The 21,653-nt window shown below is 37.7% G+C and overlaps 1 protein-coding gene across 10 annotated transcripts in view; it reads left to right on the top strand.

The window, feature by feature from the left end:
* The window catches only part of LOC121294929 (pleckstrin homology domain-containing family A member 7-like), a 114,822-nt gene that overhangs the window by 86,160 nt on the left and 7,009 nt on the right, over nt 1-21,653 (top strand). For 6 of the 10 annotated variants that reach the window (XM_041219143.1, XM_041219139.1, XM_041219141.1 and 3 more), the window contains 15 exons: nt 178-353; nt 2,932-3,393; nt 4,251-4,764; nt 6,014-6,097; nt 8,143-8,196; nt 11,157-11,225; nt 14,217-14,297; nt 14,623-14,772; nt 14,872-14,973; nt 15,215-15,326; nt 17,083-17,300; nt 17,440-17,631; nt 17,870-17,987; nt 18,086-18,177; nt 18,420-18,620. In XM_041219143.1, the coding sequence (XP_041075077.1) occupies nt 178-353; nt 2,932-3,393; nt 4,251-4,764; nt 6,014-6,097; nt 8,143-8,196; nt 11,157-11,225; nt 14,217-14,297; nt 14,623-14,772; nt 14,872-14,973; nt 15,215-15,326; nt 17,083-17,300; nt 17,440-17,631; nt 17,870-17,987; nt 18,086-18,177; nt 18,420-18,620 (2,625 nt within the window). The remainder of the gene's footprint in view (nt 1-177; nt 354-2,931; nt 3,394-4,250; nt 4,765-6,013; nt 6,098-8,142; nt 8,197-11,156; nt 11,226-14,216; nt 14,298-14,622; nt 14,773-14,871; nt 14,974-15,214; nt 15,327-17,082; nt 17,301-17,439; nt 17,632-17,869; nt 17,988-18,085; nt 18,178-18,419; nt 18,621-21,653) is intronic. The other 4 variants (XM_041219149.1, XM_041219145.1, XM_041219140.1 and 1 more) reach the window with 4 other exon arrangements.

Here is a 21,653-nt window from a genome sequence, read left to right as displayed (position 1 = left end):
CTTTTGGTGGAATTCTTACTTTTTATTGGGCATCCAGACATTTTCGACCACTTTTATTAAGGATAACTACACATTGTATCAGTGTTTATTTTGGTTAAATGTATTAGCATTCTTTCAGATTTGCTACTCTCTGAAGCTCTCTGGGTTGGTGCTGATTCGTTTCTTTGTTCTTTACAGGCTACCCATACTGGTATGCGCTCTTACATTTATAATAAGAACTCTGTCATTGGGTCCCAGGCTGAGCATTGTGGGATGAGAACGTATTACTTCAGTGCAGATACACAGGAAGATATGAACGGCTGGATCCGTGCCATGAACCAAGCGGCACTAATGCAGACCCACACGGCAGAAAGGTTGGTGGCACAGTTTTGTTCTTTTGTCATCGTATCAGTTTGTTTACTGTATAATACTTTTGCTAAACAAAGAAAGAAAATAAATTGTGTTGCATTATGTTGACAAAAGGGACAAGCCTGAATATATTGCACACTACTATATTACATTATATAGTGTCAAGTAAATGGACTGATATACAAAACTCAAGTCTTTTTAAAAAAAAAAAAAAATAGTATATCATTATTGTATTATTCTTACATTTATCTTTCAACTAAAACTGTCTGTTTTTATGGCATAAAACAGGTCCAAGGTATACATACATAAGTGGCTAAACAATGGAAAAATGTTGTGGCCAGAGACAACAGAATGGAACTAGGCATCTTAAAGGGTGATTCTGAAAGCAAAACATGTGATAAGATATACATTGCTGTGCAAAAGTCTTACAGTATAATCCCCCCCTAAAATATGCAAAATGTCTATGACTTGCACAGCAGTGTATATATTTTATTGTTAATTAGTGAACCGTGCTGGAGCAGTAGAGTCATGTGTAAACGTGGTTATGAGTAGCAGTGCCTGGCTTTAATCTTCCCAATTCATTGCACCTCAGCCTTCCATTCTCATTCTCTGCACACGCTGTCTTTTTGGCTTGTCTGACCTGAAACTGCCAATTAGTAAGTAATGGCTCAGGTGGTTTCATAACAGGGCTGCATCAGCACAATCAGGATACTAAAGCAAGCTATGAGGATGGAGACATGAAACTTGAAAAGTCAGTTTTAATAGCAAGGTGGCAGTGTGTTTGGAAAGTGTTTGAGGGACTATACTTCATTATCTATCCTATTCCTCTAATACCACATGATAGCTCTAAATTTCACATCAGCCCCCATTTTCTTAAAGTTGAGATGAATGCTGTTCATTATCAGCAAAAATAAACCCAGAGTTGAGAGACCTTGAGTTATGTTAACTTGTTTGGTTCCAGTTTGGTAAAATTAACAGTTGCCATATTTGAACAATGGATTCCACATTTCTGCATGACAAGTTTGTAAACATTTTCAGTTGAAGATAGTGGGTCTGTAACAGACAGTGGGTGTCCACTGAATGATGAGAGAGACAGAGGGATGCAGTTGACAATGCCACTCAGGCATCCAGGTTTTATTTCAAATAAACAAAGTTGCAGTGACAGATGGCTGCTACTAGGGTACCAGCAATGCTAGCCCTAGTGCACGAGGACATACACAGACCGAGTGTAATCAAAATAACCCCCAAAAAAGCTAAACAAAACACAGTGAGAAAACAGCTGAAAACAAGTTTGCCAAACACTGGCTTAGCGCTGCTCCCACTAAAAGGGAGGTCCCGCTCCGGAACCTACTCTGTGATACACTAAAATGAACTGTTGCGGGATCAAAATCCCCTAAATGAACGCCTGCACAATTCGCTCACCCTGGCTCTCCACACAGTAGTGAGGCTGCATGCTTGCTGGAACTAGAACAAAAGAACTGGCTTTCCAGCTCATTTTTTATACCATGTGGCTGGGCTTAATTGATTATCAATTAGTCAATTAAGCCCCAGCCACATTCCGCACATAGATTTGGCAGAGTTATATTTAACCCCATCCCTGCCAAACTTAAATTAAAAACTTTCCAACTATGTACTACTACAAAAACCTGCCATATCTAGTGTACACTTACATTCAATATTTTTTTTAAATTACATATACACCACAATTGATTATCTACACGTGCCCTGCCACAGGGGCTTTTGTAAATTGTCGGCTTTCACGTAAGTCTGACACATTCCTCCAGTGTGTGAGATGAAATTGTCTGGTCATTTTTCAACACATTCATGCCCACAGGAACACATATCCAGAGGTTATGATTTTAATTACATGTAAAATATGTTAAAGAAGAGCCCTGGGAAGTAGAAAGTATGTCCTGTCAGATTGATTAATAATGAAGCAAATGATGAAATTGGTAATGAAAGTAAACAACTTACTTGCATGATGCATTCTGTGTACCACACAGTAGCTTTAAGAAAATTGTATTTTTAAAGCATGATAACATCATCCGTTATTGTCTGATGGCAAAGGGAAAATAAATCAGATTCCTAATAGATATTACATTGATTTGTAATGATCAATCTATCATATGTATTTGCCTTAGAATAGAAACTTTATTGCACTGTGAGAATTCAATTCAAATTATTCTAGTGTCTATTTGACAGTGAAGGACAATTGGGGTGCTTTTCAGCTGTTGGAAGCTAATGTTTTTCAATGAAGAAAGCTCCATTCCAAACTGTATAATAGGAACATTAGAAAATACCTAATATGCACAAAGGTTAATTCAGCAATCTGATGGAAAGAGAATATCCCTTATGCTTTGTTTGATTTAGTAATATTGTGTCATTAATAATCTTTAAAGTTCACTGGAATTCATAAATTACACATCATTACTCCATGATTACATTTCTTACAATTCATTAGCTTTTGGCCTTCTGTAACCTTTTGAAGGGAAACTGGATATTAGTCATTCTAATCATTCCAGGTGTTCCGCAGGGTGGTGCGGGGGTATTTAACCTTAAAAACAAAATGTGGTGTTCTTTCAGAGAAGCAGACAAAATGGAAAAGCAAGGCGTTCCCCAGACGAACCACGTCAAGTCAAACAAGGGCTACACCCAGGCAGAGGTGCCTCCGAAGCAAGAGCAGCCGCCGAGACCGGTCGGCGAGACGCTTGGCTTCGAGAAGCGGGAGGAGATTCGTAAAGAAAGCGAAGATGAGGAGAGGTACGGCTTTCGGAAGGACACGCTCGAGGACAAAAACAAAGTGAAGTCCCCAGCGACTATCATGGAGATTGACAGTTTGTTTACTGAGCCTGTCGGTTTGTCTCGCGCCCAGCTGGTTCAGGGGAATGGAACCCTACCCAGCGCAAGGCCAGCGGAGCAGAATGGAAACCCTGTGTACAAGAGAGGGTTTGTGCCCAGAACCGACACAGAGAAGCATGTGCAAAGAAAGACCAACTTGTCACAGGTGGAGCATTGGGTGAAACTACAGAAAGGAGACTCCAAAAGGTGAGTGCAAGTTTTCAAAATATGCCTCAGAAGACTTTTACTGCTATCTTTGATGTGTGGCATGCATTTGAAATTGTATCACATTTTACTGGCATGAACACACAGATAAGAAATCCCCCCCCCCCCCCCCCCCCCCCCCCCCCAAAAAAAAAAAAATAACAGTATCTAAACTCTTAAAGTATTGTAGTTCGTGCACTGGTTCAGAATACCAAAAACACTTTAGCAAACTGCTCCATCTAGTGGTAGACAGAGGCTGAAATAATAATAAAATCTAAATGAGAAATGTCAGGTGTTTTTATATAGAGAAACCACCAGGCATCCATCTATAACACTTTGGTTTGAAAGTTTCTCAATTTCAGGCACATGAAATCAGTTGTAGAAAGTAAAATGTTGTATATCAAACTTTCTATAATAATTTGTGACTCCTATTTTTATTTTTTATTAAGCCTACTGTATGCACTTGTGCTGTACTGTACTTTATAACTCTCTCAGACTTAATTGCCTCATTATAAGTGTCTTTTGACTTTAAAAATGAAGATTGAAAATTAGAGACAGAGATGAAGTGTAAAAGAAAACAATGGGATCTCAAAGTGGATATAATATCTGCAGGGATAGGACAGAAAGTGCTGCCATGCAGAATGTACAGCGTTTTTAAATGACCATCAGTGGGTGTTGGATATGTTAAGTATAGTAATATGTTACAGTCATTCGGTCAAGCCAGGAATTTAGTAAGTGACAAAAAATGTTACGGTTTTGGCCAAATGACAACTAATTGTGTGTAGCAATTTGGCCAACTGCCTGATTTATTAGAATTACTCAAAGTGGATTAATGATTAATGCCATCAAACCGATTCCAGTTCCAGCCTTCCAGCATCCGAACAAACTCTTTCTCGGAGAACTCCTACCAGCTCTGAGAACTACCAGACTTTGCCAAAGAACTCCCGGCAGCCATCGAGCAGCCCCCCTCCGGTGTCTCGCAACCTGCCAAGCGATTACAAATACGCCCATGACCGGGTCAGCCACTTCCGCATGTCCAACGAAGAGCGCAAGGCCCACAAGGAGGGCACTGTGTGGCAGCTCTATGAGTGGCAGCAAAGACAGCAGTTCAAACACGGCAGCCCTACTGCCCCCATATACACAGGTGCTCCAGACTCCAGTGCCCTAAAGGTTTCATTAGAGGCCCCTCGGTCCATTTCGGTGCCACCTTCTCCCTCTGACATCCCCCCACCAGGACCACCACCCAAGGCCTTGTCGCCACGGAGACCGCACACTCCTGCAGAGAGGGTCACGGTTAGGCCTGTTGGCGAGAGGCCCACTGCTGACATCCCTGCATCAGGTTCTCCACTCAGGATACGCGCTCGTGTTTCAAAGGTAAGAGCTTGGCGGGTGGTCACTGGGAGAGGAATGAAACAGGTTTTGGTGATGGAAGCTGTTATTCAGTGAAACTGGTACGTATTAGTTAATTTTGTTTCTGGTATATACTGATCACTTCATTTGTTTTTAAACTGAGCATTAGGCCCATTTCTTTGGGTATTGTATGAACAGGGTATTGGAGCTGTTTCTGCTAACAATTGAAGCTTTAATTAGCGCATCACTATCTAATGTTGAAAGAATGGACATGTATTTTGTACAGTATAGAAATAACAAAAGAGCAGTGAAAAAAGTTTAAAAAAAGCTACTGTATTCAGACATTTTTAATAATTGAAAGTCTTTGCATTTCCAATATTCCATGTTAAGTTTCTGGTTTCTTGTTAAATCATTCTTCCTCTTTTTTTATATCCTATACCTCTACGGAATTCCCTCAGAGTGTGGATTATTAGTAACTATAGCAAAATATGCTCCGAGCAAGATGGGGCCCATCGGCAGACTTTGTTTCTTCTGATGTAAAATTTAAATAAAAATCTATTATGCAGCAGAAAAATATAGAAATGGGAATAGTTCTGATAGCCTTGTGTAGCTACTTTTGCTTGTAGCAAACAAATGTTATTTTAAGAGAGGAGGTTTAAGATAATTTATGTGTAACTAATTAAATCTCTTGTTGTTTGTGTCCTTCAAGGAACCAGGGCTCTGAGCAATTCTCAAGCTCAGTGCTAGTCCTACTTTTAGTGCTTCTGTATGTACAGTAAAAAATGTCAAATCAACAAAGCCTTTTGGCAATTAAAAGTATTGAAGAAAATCTCTACTAATAATTAAATATCACTGTTGAAATAAATAATAATCCACTGCAGTCATTATTTTATAATGAGACTTTGAAGTAGGATATTCTTCAAACTTTGAACGTTAGCTTAATTATTTTAATTATTTATGGTTAAAAAAATAATTAGTCTGCTTTTTTTACAGTTTCATTAAAGGAAGGCTTTAACTGAGGCTTTGAAATAAACTTCTTGGCTTTTTTTATTTTTATTTTTTTACCTTAATTAGTTGTATAAAACACCACACTAACACCACAATTCCTTTTTCCTGGTTCAGTTTCACTTCCTGTGTCATAATTCCTAGACCATGTCAGTCAGTCTGACACAGTGAGTAAAACTACCAGAAAGAGCAGCTCAAGAGTTAAAAAGTCATAGAAAACAAGCAAAGACCAAAACGTTACCTTCTAACATATACTTTCTGCCTTCAGACTGCACATAATGACAGACGCTCCATGCCACCAATGGGCTACATGACACACACAGTGAGTGCTCCTAGTTTGCATGGGAAAACGGTAAGGATCTTAAACATGTTGTGAATATTAACAGTGCAGTTTGGCGGTTTGAAAAATGCATCAAAAAATGCACAATATTTAGTGATATACTGATATGTACACTTATCAATTTCATAGTCATTTAAATTAAACTTAATTCATAGCTTAAGGCTAATCATGCACAGTCTTCACATGGGAAAACTTACAGTAAAAGCTTGTCTTCACACAGCAGTAATAGACACTACAAGGACCTTTCGAAGTGTTATCTGCCACAGCTTTACTCTATTAAGAGTATGTGAGCTGGGAATCCAGTGAACACTAACAAGGCCACACACACACACATACAATCCCATTTAAGTTTTAAGCAGTGAACTGAGTGTCATACTGTGTAGAGACAGACAATCATTCAAACACTTCCTTTCACTTGAGTGGCAGTGATGTGACCGTGAACCAACCAACTCCCTCAGTGAAATGCTGTGGATTGAAATGTCAGAAGAACTAATAAGTATGTTAATAAAAGCTTAACCTTGTAAACACTGCTTCCTCTGTTTTTCTGACACCTCTAACTATCTTCAGCCGGAGGAGCTGACCTTGCTTCTTATTCAGTTAAGGAGACATCAGGCTAAGATGGCAAGTGTGCAAAATGACACTCTTGTTCATCTGCAGCAGTATGATGGATCAACCAAATCCACTCTCCAGGTCAGCTGCTGATTGGCTCATCTGCTGTGGCATTTGTACGGATCATGGTGTTGCTTGTTCCATTCTCCCTGCAGTTTTAGTTAGATTGTGAAATGTATATGTTTGTACATGAATTTTCATTTGTTAAATAGCAACGCTTGTGGCTTTATGGTGTGTTTGTTGTGTGCTGCTCTGCCTTCATGACAGTCACTTTATTTGTTTTAATTGCTCAATATTCTCTACTTTGGTTTTTTGTGGCTAAAGTGGTACAGACACTACTGCTTGCCATTTATGCAACAAATGTGAACAGATCAAAATGAAGTGAGGAAATTTGGCAAGATTGTCTTTAGAAATCTGTGTGCTTTGGTAGGGCAAATTAAACATGTGTATATGCAAGGGGTGTTCAAAACAGCAGTTGTGGAAACAGCCCCATTCCAATAATTAAAGAACAAAAGTAGAAAAAACTCACTTCAGCTTCATACAGTTAATTTGAACTTGTAAGGTGATAATAAGATATTAAGTTACTGGGATATTTTGGGAGTAAATTGGGTTTTAAAGGATGATGTCTTTTTGCACACATGATGTCATGCCAGTCTACAGTCACCCACATGATTACTTCTTGAATCTGTGCTGGCACGCTGGAGGAGCATGGCGGTACCTCCAAGGTGTTTATGCTGGAGAAAGCCGTGCTTGATTTTACTGACAGAGCTTTTCCACAGTCTCCACTGCCGCCACTGTTCTTTGACCCTACTTTGGCTGCTGTGCTGTGCAATGGAATTTATAAAAATGTGGGTATCCCATGTCATTGCTGTGACCATACTGTGGGGTCTTCTTACAGGCACATCTGTTTGTCATCACTGTAGGGAAATAGAAAACTGCCAATGTAATGAGACTGCAATAACGGGTTCAACCACAGAGAAAAGTCACATATGCTATCCATTCTGTTTGACTTGATTAGACATTTGGTATATATAAGAAACCCTACTGTCTTTCAGTTTTTTATCTTCTTACAGCTAGGGTAAGAAAGCCACATTGTTTATTGTACAGAATACTTCTCTATATAACTCAAACACCAGGAATCATTTTTTAATAACTCTGATGTTGCTGGTATGCTAAAATAAGATTTACATTATAATAAGCTGTGATAAGTGATGCAATATTCTGTCATTTTCCCCTGCTGATGATCGTTTAATGATGAAAGACACTTTTGAGCATCGCTGAATAATGAATTTTTCCTTTTCTTTAAAAACAACAAAAAAGTTTACCTAAAAACTGTATATAAAAGAAGTACTCAACATCACCCATGCTAGTACCGATTCTAAAACTGCATTTGACTCTACATTATTGCAGCTTGTTTTATTTGATTTGTTTTTCACCCCTTACTGAAGGCTGATGATACTTACATGCAACTGAAGAAGGACCTGGAGTATCTAGACTTGAAGGTGGGACCTGGCGTTTTTCAATGCCACCTCCTCCTCCTCCTCTTCATCTCTCTTCCTCTTTCTAACTCTGTGTTACTCACTTATAGTCGCTCTTATTTCTACTTCTAGGGTAGAGCCCTCTGGTGGCAAAAGTAGCCTAGAGAAAATAAAAACAAAATTACTGGAAGTGTCCCTGTTTCAGAACTAACACAATCACAGCTGTGGGTGTAAGTTGGTTTAGGAACACTTTGAGCTTTGTAGCTTTGGATACAGAGAACTCTTACAGCTGGTGAATGTTGTGTACACAGATAAATGAGCTTAGGTGTTCCTGACAGGCAACCTACCATTTACAGATGTATAATACCTATGGATGACCTGCCTCAAATTTGTAATTCAATGTAATGGATTAATTAATGTATTTATTTATTGAAGCACAATTATGTTTCTGAACTCAGTGGCTTAGAAAGTACATTTTTATCAGATTATAACAACTTCTTTTTGTAATCAACTCTATACTGCCTGTGGCATGTAACACTTTCTCATGATAAACAGCTTATTTAAGAACATAAGAAAGTTTACAAACGTGGGGAGGCCATTCAGCCCATCTTGTTCTTTTGGTTGTTAGTAGCTTATTGATCCCAGAATCTCATCAAGCAGCTTCTTGAAGGATCTCAGGGTGTCAGCTTCAACAACAGCTTGTGATTTATAATACATTGAGTAACTACAAATAGTAAGCATTATGAGTGTGTCATTTAGGTGTGAAAAAGCTTGATATGCCACAATTTTAGATTACCCCATTCTTGCGTTATGTTTCCATCATAAAACTTTTTAATGGAAGATGAAAAGGGTTATGGTAAAAACCTTGACAGCCCTCTAACATTTCAGTATTTCATTTATTCAAATATCAACAAACACAAAACAGATGCTAAAAACATGATCAGTTACAGTATGTTATAATGTAGACACATAAAATGAATACAGTACTGTCTCGCTCATTTACATTTGTGCTCATGCATTATAACTAAGTATGGCTCAAAGTTGTAGTGAGGTGGACTCAATACCTGTACTCCGAGTCCACATGATCATCAACACTGTAGATATTCAGGTTAGCCATGACTGTCTACCTGTAAACCTGAAATGAAATAGACATGTTTTGTAATAATGATTTCTTCCTATGGTGCATTGTTCATTCTTGAATCGCCCAGTATACTGGTTCATTATAAACTTTGTTGGCCAAACAAAAGAAAACAAAATCTGAAGGATGTCTTCTATCATGTGTTGTGTGTTTTTGCAAAATTGCCAATTTCCTGTGGTTTTTAATGTTCTGACTATGAAGGAACCCATTTCGCCCATATCAGATAGTTATAGTAATGACATAGTGGATAGGTGACTGTCTTATGACCTGTGAATTTCCACAGCAGCATTGCAATGTGGCCAGCAGACTTTGTACAATGACCATTTATACAGAATAAATAGTCACAGTTATATGATTTGTCATTTTGAACTCTTACAATATCATATAATTGTACAGTCCTTGGACTATAAGAATGAAATGCATAAGACACTGGAGTTTTAAGATCTAAACAGAAGAGGAACTAAATAATTAAAATAAGTCCCATTTGTACCCAGGTAATCAAGTAAATAACTGCATATGAGTGTGTCTGGAAAACAATGTACAAAGCCAATGAGGATCCTGTTTTATTGTTTTTAAGTGGCTTCTGTATTTAGATCAATCGAATAGAATCCACTGTCTTTTATAACTAGATGTTTCTGTTTTTGTTTAAAACAGATTAGAAATACTGAACCTTTGATCATCATTGTTCACAATGTGTTACACAACACTGCACAAGGTTTACAGCACTGTTTAAAAGTAAGGATATTTACATAAAAAAGAAAAAAAACAAAAAAAAACAAAGTGTGACCATTTCTTGCTTCCTGGAAATCGTGATGCATTTTTTCCACACAACTGTCTGAGGTTGGTCGATATTGCAGCACAGTTACACAGCTTCTTGTGGATAAAATATGTTTTCTCTTTCTGTGCATTGTGTTTTAAATGTGTTGTACTGAGTTGCATTTTTAATTGTTTCTTGCTATTTAAGAAGGCGCGATGGTGCATGTGCTAAGCATCAAAGCTTTTTTTTTTTTTTTTTTTTTTTTTTTTTTTTAAATAATTTCTAAAGTTAACTTCAATGAATCACCACCATTAAACATGCAATGACATCACTGGGGATTTTGTTTGGGGAAGATGGGACAGCATTTACGCCCTACCAGTGTTTTTAATAAGGGGAGTGTCGACAGGAGACATTTCAGTGTAATGTGTAAAATGTCCAGCAGGTGGGGTTGAAAAAAAGCTCTCAGCTGTTAGGGAGGTTTTAGGTTAGTCTGTGGGAAAGATTTTCTGATAGCTTTTGCCGTCTCCAATCTAACATTCACACTGAAATGATAAATTCACTCTGAAAAACACTGGCAGGCGGATTACACCCCTCAAACAAAAAATCCCAGTGCCACTAAACTTGTGTGATATTCACAATCGTTGTGAACGTTTTAAGAAGACTGACTTTATTATATTTCATAAAAAAATGGCCTTTTTCCAAATTTCTATGACTTACAGTAGACATTAGATCAACTTCTCACTACTGATAGCCATTGTCACTTTAGTGGTGCTGTGTTTTGTTTATTATTATTATTATTATTATTATTGTTATAATTGGGATGGATATCAATATAAACCTGATATCTAAGCATCTGTTTGAAAGCCCTTGAGTTTTTTTTGTATTGGCTTTTGCTTCATGTTGTGTGTTGCATTCCTTGTAGTTGCAGCATTTCCAACAACCTCATACTTTCCCATTCAAAGGTTTTATTCTAACATCATGAAAGTCTATGGTTGTATTTATTTGGACTCTGCTGTTTTTTGTTTTTTTGGGGGTTTTTTTTAGAATTATTTAAAAATTGTAAATATTTGTGTTCCCTTGTTTCCCAAGGTGTCAGGGCGTGATTCCTTTAAAGACAGATCTGCAAAACCTGTTAGAATTGCTGAAAGTGATGTGGATGTAAGTATGAAATAAGTTACAGTTTAACTAATGTAAAGCAAAGTGGATTCAAGGGGAATACCTTTACTAATTTCTAAGATGTATGGCTTCCATTTTAATGTACAGCTGAGGCCAAAAGCATTGCATCACGCTACAGAATTGTGTCAAATTTTGCTTCATAAAGTCAAATAAAACCTGCTGAATAATGTTATGTTAACATATTGAATTACATAGCGCTTTGTAATAAAAAACAAAAACAAAAACAAAAAACTGAAAGAAAATTGGCATTTCAAAATCTAACATGTAGTAAGTACTACTATTGTGGCTTCTGATAGACTTTTGCAATATAATTTTGATCTTTTATTCAACATCATATTCATATAATTTTTTATTTTTATTTATTTATTTTTTAAAATAAATTTCTAGGATGATGCAAAACTTTTGGCCATAGCTGTGTTTGTGAATATGCTGCTCCAGATAACCATTATGAAACTGAACAAAATAATGTTGTCTGTTCTTATTGCAAAATAGAACACTAATAGAAATACATTAGAAGGATTTCAAACAATCTGATTCTTTTAAATGTTTGCCAGTAACACCTGGTGTATTCCAAGATAGCTTTAATCAACATCTATCATATAAAATAAACTACTCTAGATATCACTCACTGTACTGACCTATCATGCTGGTTGCATTACAAACAAAGCAACAAATGTGCTCATATTGCCAAGATATTATTTCCAGGATACTTTGCCCCAAGGATCTGTTTTTGGGCTCCTTCTCTTCAATATGTACATGCTTCTGTCGGGTCACCTCATCCGCCAAAACAGCCTCACGTTTCACTCCTATGCTGACGACACCCAGCTCTACTTAAAACTCGACCCTGGAAGCCCTTCTGCCATGGTCCGGCTCTCGGCTTGCATTCAAGACATCGAGGCCTGGATTTAACACCAGTAAATCTGAACTCCTTCTAGTAGGATCTAAAACTCAACTTAAGAATCTCAAAATAGCTGCCCTAAACCTTGGAAACTGTCTGCTGCTGCCTTCCCCCACAGTACGAAGCCTTGATGTACTTCTTGACAGCAACCTCTCCTTTAATGCCCACATCTCCTCCGTGGTCTAATCTTCCTTCTATCCAAAGTCCTTTCTCTCCCGGATACGGAAATACTTTGTCATGCATTTGTCTCGTCTCGACTCGACTACTGCAACTCTGTTTATGGTGGTCTACTGGCACGCACCATAAACCGACTGCAGCTGGTTCAGAATGCTGCTGCCAGGATCCTTACCAGATATAAAAAATGTGAACACATCACACACACCCCCCCCCGTCTTACCCAGCTGCACTGGCTACCTGTAAAGTTCAGAATTACTTTCAAAACTCTCCTACTCCCCTACAATGCCCTTCATCATACAGGTCCTGAGTACCTCCTCAACCTGCTGACCTGCTGTGTCCCTGCCTGCAAGCTGAGGTCCTCTGACTCTGGCCTGCTTGCTATCCCCAAGCAAAAGTGCAGCACACTTGGAGAACGCTTGTTTAGCTTCATGTCTCCAACTCTGGAACTCTCTCCCAGCTTTGGTGCATGATGCTCCCACCGTCACTCGCTTTAAATCAACTCTCAAGACCCACTTGTTCTCTCTTGCTTTCCATGCTCTTTTATATCTGCTATTAGCTGCTGTGTTGTTGCTACTATTTCATGTATTATGCTACTATCATGTATTATGCATTTTTCACTGTATTTAATGTATTATGCTTTTTTTTTTTTTTTTTTTTATACTGTATATCATGTATTATGCATTTCTCTGTATTTAAAGTATTATGGACTTTCTTGTTGTTACTCATCTTGTAAAGCGCTTTGTGATGGTGCTCCACTGTGAAAGGTGCTATATAAAATGAACATTGATTGATTGATATCTGTAAACAGATGTACATGCACCTTAATATGTCCCCAGACTGTGTTACTCTCATACTATGCTTAAGAATGTATACCTCCGGCTTCATCAAAATCAGATCAGAGGTTCTCCAGAAGCATGTAGTGTAAATGTGTGACATGCAGACAAATGTACACAAAGCGACTCTCCCATATGTCCCCCAAATCCAATGCTCCCAATCATTTATGCTAAACAATGTTTATCCGAGTTTCATCCCAGAATACATACGACTGCCTCCACTGTATCCCAGTCAGGATTGGGTAATGGGAGGATCTAATCCGCACACAGATAACCGCTTGAAAGAACGTCAAATAGCAAATGTATTTTTCAGCATTCAATTTAAAGAGGAAAAATATGTCATTAATTTAAAAATGCCTTTAATTTTTCAGTTTGATCTTCAATACTTATTTTTATTTTTTCAAAGGTAAACCAAGTTTGAAGTGTTGGCTTTCTGCGATAACATTGCTTCGTTTCACCATTTAAATAAATGCCCAAATGAGTAATATGAAGGGTGATTAATAATAATAATAATAATAATAATAATAATAATAATAATAATAATAATAATAAAAATATATAATAATAATAATAATATTAATAAGTATTTCATCAATAAATCAATTTGCTCGGAAGAGGCCGCTTCCTATAAATAAAAAATATTAAAAAAACAAGATGCAGAATCTAAGTAAAGAAAGTTCAAAATAAAGAAACAAATTGTAATAACCACCTCCAAAGGAAAAATAAATAAAAAAACAAAAATTTTCCTTACCCTCACTTCAAACCTAATAACAAAAAAACACATTCTTAACAGGTAATACTGTGCAAATGAAGTAAAAAGAGAAAGTACTGATTCAGGTAGTAAGTGTTTTGTTACAGTTTATCTGGCAATGCTGCCAAAGACTCTCCTGTAATGATGTGTAGCAACAACAAAAACTTTTGCGATTTAAGAAAATTTGAGTCGGTTATCATACCAGTATAGTTAGAGATAATTAAGATACAGTTAAAAATTACAAAGTAACCTGTCCTCAAATGACACCCTTTAATTTGGAATCGTGCCACACGTTGATGTTCTTTTGTTTGCAGGTGAAGTTAAGTCGGTTGTGTGAACAAGACAAGACCCTCCAGGACCTGGAAGCCAAGATAAGGATACTGAAGGAAGACAAGGTAGCTTTTTCATCTGTCTTGAGAAATCTTTAAGCACTTTCATGGGTAGGACTGTAAACATTTTTGTGTAATTCTCTGAATTCAGTCCTCTTTGTTATATGCAAAGCTAGTCACTGAGTCTGAGGACTTTTGACATTATGTGATTTCGCAGCTCAAGAAACAGATGACAGGCACTAAGAATGAATACCTGAACGAGAGGAGTTTGATGGGCAGGATGCTTTTGGACTGTCATTACCAGAAATTAGGATGTTAAGAAAAAAGAAGATTTAATCCTCCGGCAAACCATTAGCAACCCTGAGTTTGTGCATTGTTGGTGTTTCAACAGGATAAGCTGGAGTCTGTTTTAGACGTGTCCCACAGGCAGATGAAGCAGTACAAAGAGCAGCCAGCCCATGCAGAAAAAATAGCCTGCCAACAAAGACTTCTGCAAGAGGACCTGGTTCAGATCAGAGCCGAGATATCCAGAATCTCGACGGTAAGCCTAGAAACACAATTGTTTTGGTTTCACCGACATGCAGATACCCTGAAATGTTCTTTGTAATTTTTAGCCCAATATTGACTGACTATCTTGTAGGAAATGGAAAATGCCTGGAGTGAATATGGGAAGCTGGAAATGGATGTTGACCAGCTGGGAGAAGCGCTACAGGAACAAATGAACAGAGCAATTCTCTCTCAGGTCTGCATTTCTTAGTGTAGGGCTGTAATATCATGACCTGCTACTGTATTTGATCACTTGCTCTATAATGCTGCTTTTAAAAGTATAAATACATTACTTATAAATTATACCTGGTAGTTGTGGGTTTAAAGTGGTGGGGTTTGAATATCAACTAAAAATGATGTTTATACCTCTAACTCATTAGATTGCTTTTGCACCAAGGTGTTTATTTTTGCACTAACAGTTGACAACTTCTTTAAAGCAGGAAAAATCACAAATGCAGAAGGATTTGTGGAGGATTGAGGATGTGATGGCAGGCCTCAGTTCCAGTAAAGCCAATTATAAATTTACCATTGATTCTGTTCAAAATCCAGGTGAGAGACTGAGAATGCTGCACTATATCACCTTCACAAAGTTGTATTGCTTGTCATAGATGTATGAAGTTTAGTTCTGTATTGCTTACACCATGCATTCCAACTATACTGAACAAAAATATAAACGCAACATGCAACAATTTCAAAGATTTTACTGAGTTACAGTTCATATAAGGAAATCAGTCAATTGAGATAAGTTCATTAGGCCCTAATCTATGGATTTCACATGACCTGAGAATACAGATATGCATCTGTTGGTCACAGATACCTTACAAAAAAAAAAAAAGGTAGGGGCATGGACCAGAAAACCAGTCAGTATCTGGTGTGACTACCATTTGCGTCATGCAGCGCGACACATCTCCTTCACATAGAGTTGATCAGACTGTTGATTGTGGCCTATGGAATGTCCCACTCCTCTTCAGTGGCTGTGCGAAGTTGCTGGATATTGGCGGGAACTGGAACACACTGTTCAATGGGTGACATGTCTGGTGAGTATGCAGGCTGTGGAAGAACTGGGACATTTTCAGCTTCCAGGAATTGTGTACAGATCCTTGCGACATGGAGCCGTGCATTATCATGCTGAAACATGAGGTGATGGCGGCAGATGAATGGCACGACAATGGGCCTCAGGATCTCGTCACAGTATTTCTGTGCATTCACCATGGGACACTGTTCACAACGTTGACATCAGCAAACCACTCGCCCACACGACGCCATACACACTGCCATCTGCCCGGTACAGTTGAAACCGGGATTCATCCATGAAGAGCACACTTCTCCAGCGTGAGAGTAGCCATCGAAGGTGAGCATTGGCCCACTGAAGTCGGTTACTACGCCGAACTGCAGTCAGGTCAAGACCCTGGTAAGGATGACGAGCACCCAGATGAGCTTCCCTGAGATGGTTTCTGACAGTTTGTGCAGAAATTCTTCGGTTGCGCAAACTCACAGTTTCATATGCTGTCCGGGTGGCTGGTCTCAGACGATCCAGCAGGTGAAGAAGCCAGATGTGGAGGTCCTGGGCTGGTGCGGTTACACGTCGTCTGTGGTTGTGAGGCCGGTTGGATGTACTGCCAAATTCTCTAAAACGATGTTGGAGGCGGCTTATGGTAGAGAAATGAACATCCAATTCTCTGGCAACAGCTTTGGTGGACATTCCTGCAGTCAGCATGTCAATTGCACGCTCCCTCAAAACTTGAGACATCTGTGGCATTGTGTTGTGTGACAAAACTGCACATTTTAGAGTGGCCTTTTATTGTCCTCAGCACAAGGTGCACCTGTGTAATGATCATGCTGTTTAATCAGCTTCTTGATAAGCCACACCTGTCAGGTGGATGGATTATCTTGGCAAAGGAGAAATGCTCACTAACAGAGATGTAAACAATTTTGTGCACACAATTTGAGAGAAATAAGCTTTCTGTGCGTGTGGAATATTTCTGGGATCTTTAATTTCAGCTCATGAAACATGGGACCAGCACTTTACATGTTACATTTATATTTTTGTTTGGTGTAGTATTGTGTTACAAATAACATTTTCAGTTCTGTCATGTGAAAACTACAACCGATTCTTTTTGCTACTGTGCAGCAGAGGTGCCAGTCGTCCCATTTTAGCACTGTATTGGAGTGAATAAGAACCACCTCACTTCCAATCAAAATCAGAAGTGCTTGTATGTATGGAAGGTTGGCTGCTCTGCGTTATGCATACGTTGACAGATCTTGTTCATGGCAATCGTTACTAGATGTTCTCTTGTCTCTCCAGAAAGACAAATTGTGCCTTCAATGTCATCGCTATCAGTGCCTTCGTTGTCCATGTGTGTCTCTGAGCGGGAGAGTAGATCATTCATGCAGCGCAGCTCCCAGCTGAGTCCTTCAGTGGAGACGAGGCTCCAGTCACAGAAGCAGCTCAGACCTCAGCCTCACCTGCTGCAGCTACAGAACCTCCAACCTCAGTCACTCTTTAAGCCTGTGCCAAAGATGGTACGTTTAATCTCCAATATCCTAAATACAGTTCCCTAGCTTTTCCATGGTGCCGTGTCAACTGTAGCAGCGCAACCATTTCTACAAATTGCTTGTTGCCTGCCCCACTTGCACTGTGTCAAAAAGTTCTGTTTTCCAGGCAGAGGACGAGGCTCCCCCCAGACCCCCCTTGCCATTCATCTACAGCCCTGATGATCAGCCTCCTGCTGTACCTCCCCTTCCCAAAGAGGCTTCAGTCATCAGGCACACATCAGTGCGGGGCCTGAAGCGCCAGTCCGACGAGAGGAAGAAAGACAGAGAATTTGGGCAGTATGTAAATGGGGACTATAAGGTGTGTGTCTTTGGTTCTATTTACCTTTCAGGCTGCTCTCTCTTAAGGTATCAGTGTTCACAAAATGAAATGTAATTTTTTTTATTTTTTTTTTATGTCGCTTACATTATCTTTGCTGAAAAATGATTGATGAAGTTGCTAATTCAGCAAAAAATATCTCTTGTTCAAAGAATCATCCTGTGTGTTATGTAAAAGAAAATATTATGGAATTTTCACTTTGGAATTTTTGAACCTGTAGGTAGAGCTGCGATCATACATGAGCGAACCTGAACTTATCAACATAGGAAGTGACCCCAGTCAGTTAAGCATAGGAGCCTCTGGTCCAGAAAGTGGGTACCAGACATTGCCAAACAGAGGTGAGCTCAAACCTCCTTCTACTAAGCCTTCTTTTAAGACAAATGTAAACATGGTAGATGTCAATCACTTTTTTTTTTTTTTTTTTAATTCTGTTTAGGACTGTCAGGCTCAACATCAAGACTTAACCAGTCAACAAATATTCCTTCTTATGTAACACTTCGAAGAGGAGTTACTGCATCTGGTTTAAAGGTGATAACTTCGAGGAATAAAGTGGTCAATTGCATTATAATTGTAACAGTGATGTATTTTCTGTATGGGGGGAGGTCAGATTGTGTTCTGTTAAAGCCACCAATTTTAAAATTATGCTTGCGTGTTTATTATGGCTTTGTAAGAGCAAACGTTATGGCAAATGTGTTTCTCTAAAAAATAGATAAACATGTTCCAGTATTTGTTTATTTTTTTAAAATTTGCTTTGTTTGCAATCTGCATAGGAAAGACCAAAGAGCGCCTTGGAGCGCCTTTACTCTGGAGATCACCAAAAAGGCAGGATGAGTGCGGAAGAACAACTGGAACGAATGAAGAGGCACCAGAAGGCACTGGTCCGGGAGCGCAAGAGGACACTGAGCCAGGGAGAGCGCCTGTCCATCTTGTCACACTCCTCCTCACGACCTGTCTCTGAAGACGTTGGCTCAGTACGTTAGAACCAAAAAAAAAAAGAAACGCACTACACTGCTTAACTGTATTTGATGTTTTTTTAGGAGCAATATGCATGAAAATACTAAATTGTAATTTGAAAAGATAATATATTAAAACAGTAATACTAATAGTAGTAATAATAATAATAAAGAATTGGTTACGGTAGCACAAGTATTAACAGTAACTGTGAAAGAAAGTAGATGCATTTAGCTGGTATTGCAGGTAAGTTGGTTTGTGAGATGTAGCCTATGCGTTGATGGGGTGATGGAACATGTTTTGTAAAGTGGGTTTTGGATCCAAGTTGTGTTTTGCGTTGATCGAGGTTAATTGTGAAGGTGCTTTACAGTGACTGTACAGTAAGGAACTAGAGCCTTTTGGAACCTTCTGGTATAAAAAAAAAAGAAGAAAATGAAAAGTTTGAAATTGAAAATAGTTCAAATTAAAATTAACCTTTTTTTTTTTTTTTTTTTTTTTAAATAAAATAATGGAATCCGTTAAACTACAGTGTGTATATATGTAGTACAAAATATATAGTTCATAACATAATTAAAAATGTATTTGTATAATTAAATGATTTTTAAAAAAATAAATAACATTGGGCCAGAGGGCTTTCAGGTTTGACAGATATATCTGGAAGTTTCCAGTAAGGCTCCTAGACCTTTTGATAAGATAACCAGCACTGGCTTATACTGGGTTCAGATGAAGGAATGATTTTCATCTTTTTTGCCATTATGGTGCCTCAATAACCAGCGTCAATAGTCGATGAAAACGGTAATACCACGGATATAATATCGTATAATAGGTCGATGATATAGATCTATATATATATATATATATATATATATATATATGTATGTATAGTGTGTGTTTGTTTTTATTGCAGCTTGTAGCGTTTCTCCCTTCTGTAGCTGTCACCATGCACATTTCCTGTCCTGCTCCCAAACCATTGCATAAGCTCTTAGGCTTAAAGTCTCACTCATCTCATCTTTCCCAGGCTTTCTAATGTTGAATCTGTTATAACAACACCTAACAGGACCTCCCTATTTCACCAGGCATCATTGTGTTCTTTGTAGTTGCTCAGTGTCAAGTTCGCTGTATTTTTATTTGGTCCGTCCAATAACAAGCACTTATATTTCCCCGGCGACTTATTCCTGCTTTTTATAGGAAAACAAAAAGGCCACAAATACAGTATGCCTTGCCAGATCCTGCTGTATTATTATATTTATATATACAGTGTATTATTTATATAGAGAATGCTTACTTATATACTTACTAAAACCCTGGCATAAAATTAAATATACATCATAGTTTTTTTTTTTTTTACTTTGCTTTTTAACATTGTTGCATAAATATACTTGTAACCTTGCTGTTACAAGATGATTGTACTCATTAACTTTAGAGTTATGTGATATGGGTGTGTCTTCAATTCAGCAGTAAAACTGATGAAAGGTTGCCCATGAATTTTAAAAACCATGGTACAATTAATAATAAACACTAATCCAGTGGATTCTAACAAAGAGCATAATTAAATAATCGACATATATATATATATATATATATATATATATATATATATATATATATATATATATATATATATATATATATATATATATTTTGTTTTTATTTCCGTTTAGTTATGCATGCACCCGTGGGACATTGGTTAAACCATTGGTTATTGGTGTGTGCCCTTTTGTAATCAGCCTGTAATGTTAATAATAATTTTTTTAAGTATAACATTCTGTACAAATCAATGGCATACAATACCCCCATAAACTGGGTGACTAATCATTAATTCAACTTGAAATGGAATACGAATTACTCAGATTTTTCATTTTTTATGTAGAAACTTTGACAAAAAAAAAATACACAAATAAAATCCTTTGCTAATACAAAATGACCTGATTTATTTTTATTATTATTGTTATTATTATTATTATTATTATTAATATTGGTGTTATTTACATTTTCATTTGTGTCAAAATTCTGTGTCAAAATTCTACTCTACTGGTCACAATGATGCCTGGGATTGAAATGAACAATTAGCTATATTGTATAGTCTTGAGACACGAGACGGAACTTGAGACATACTGTACCACAAGTGCTTGTTCCAAACATCGAGTCTAAATTTAAAAAAAAAAAAAAAAAAAAAAAAAAAAAAAAAAAAAAAAAAAAAAAAGCATTGTATCTTGCAGAGCTTGAGCACCATGTGTAATGGCTTTGTCTTAAAATTTAAACAATCATATAATCCAGTTATTGTGAAGGTCTTGTCACTGTAAACATTTGTTTATTGTATAATGTTGAATCATATAGGGAAAAGTTTACATTCCTGTGTTTTTGCACATCCCTGGCAATCACTTTAATTTGTATAAACTGATCTAAGCAAGGACTATTCAATGCTAAAGAGGCTTAGCACAGCTACACATGGTTGTGTGTGTGTGTGTGTGTGATTGAGCAGTTGCTTATGGCAGTAGCACCTGTGTACTTGGCAGGTGAAGTCTGCAGAGGTATAATTTTTACACATCTACAGGTCACAGTGTTAGTCCCCTGAAACTGATTATAGCTAATACTGCCTTGTGCGTTTTGCAGTATTAAGTCATAGGGGTAGAAAGAAAAATCATACCAGCAATACAGTGGCCTTTCTATATCTTTCTTTCTTAATCTAAAAAGTAAAAAAATGACAAAACAATATTTTAACAAGTGAATCAATGCTTGAAATGGTAGCCTAATTGCTTTTGACAGCAAACAAAAAAACAATAATAACTTGCATGGCATCTGTATGAGGCAATAGTCCATTTAAACCAATACACTACTTATTTCCTCTGCCAAGCTGCACAGGATATGAGATCTGACTGCAGATTGGACAGTTACCGTATTTCACTTCAGATCACAATCCTGCTTCCCTGATTTATCATATATTAAGTGAGTTTTCTGAAGTAAACTGAATAGGAATGCATGTCAGTGTGTTTTGAACCTTCTGTTTATACAAGACCAGTTTTCACCACTTGTATACTGATTGGAAATACCTT

Source organism: Polyodon spathula, chromosome 19 (assembly GCF_017654505.1).
Source record: "Polyodon spathula isolate WHYD16114869_AA chromosome 19, ASM1765450v1, whole genome shotgun sequence".
NCBI classification, from domain to species: Eukaryota; Metazoa; Chordata; class Actinopteri; order Acipenseriformes; family Polyodontidae; genus Polyodon; species Polyodon spathula.
Note: the sequence above shows the minus strand (reverse complement) of the source record. Positions and strands in the feature narration are given on the sequence as shown.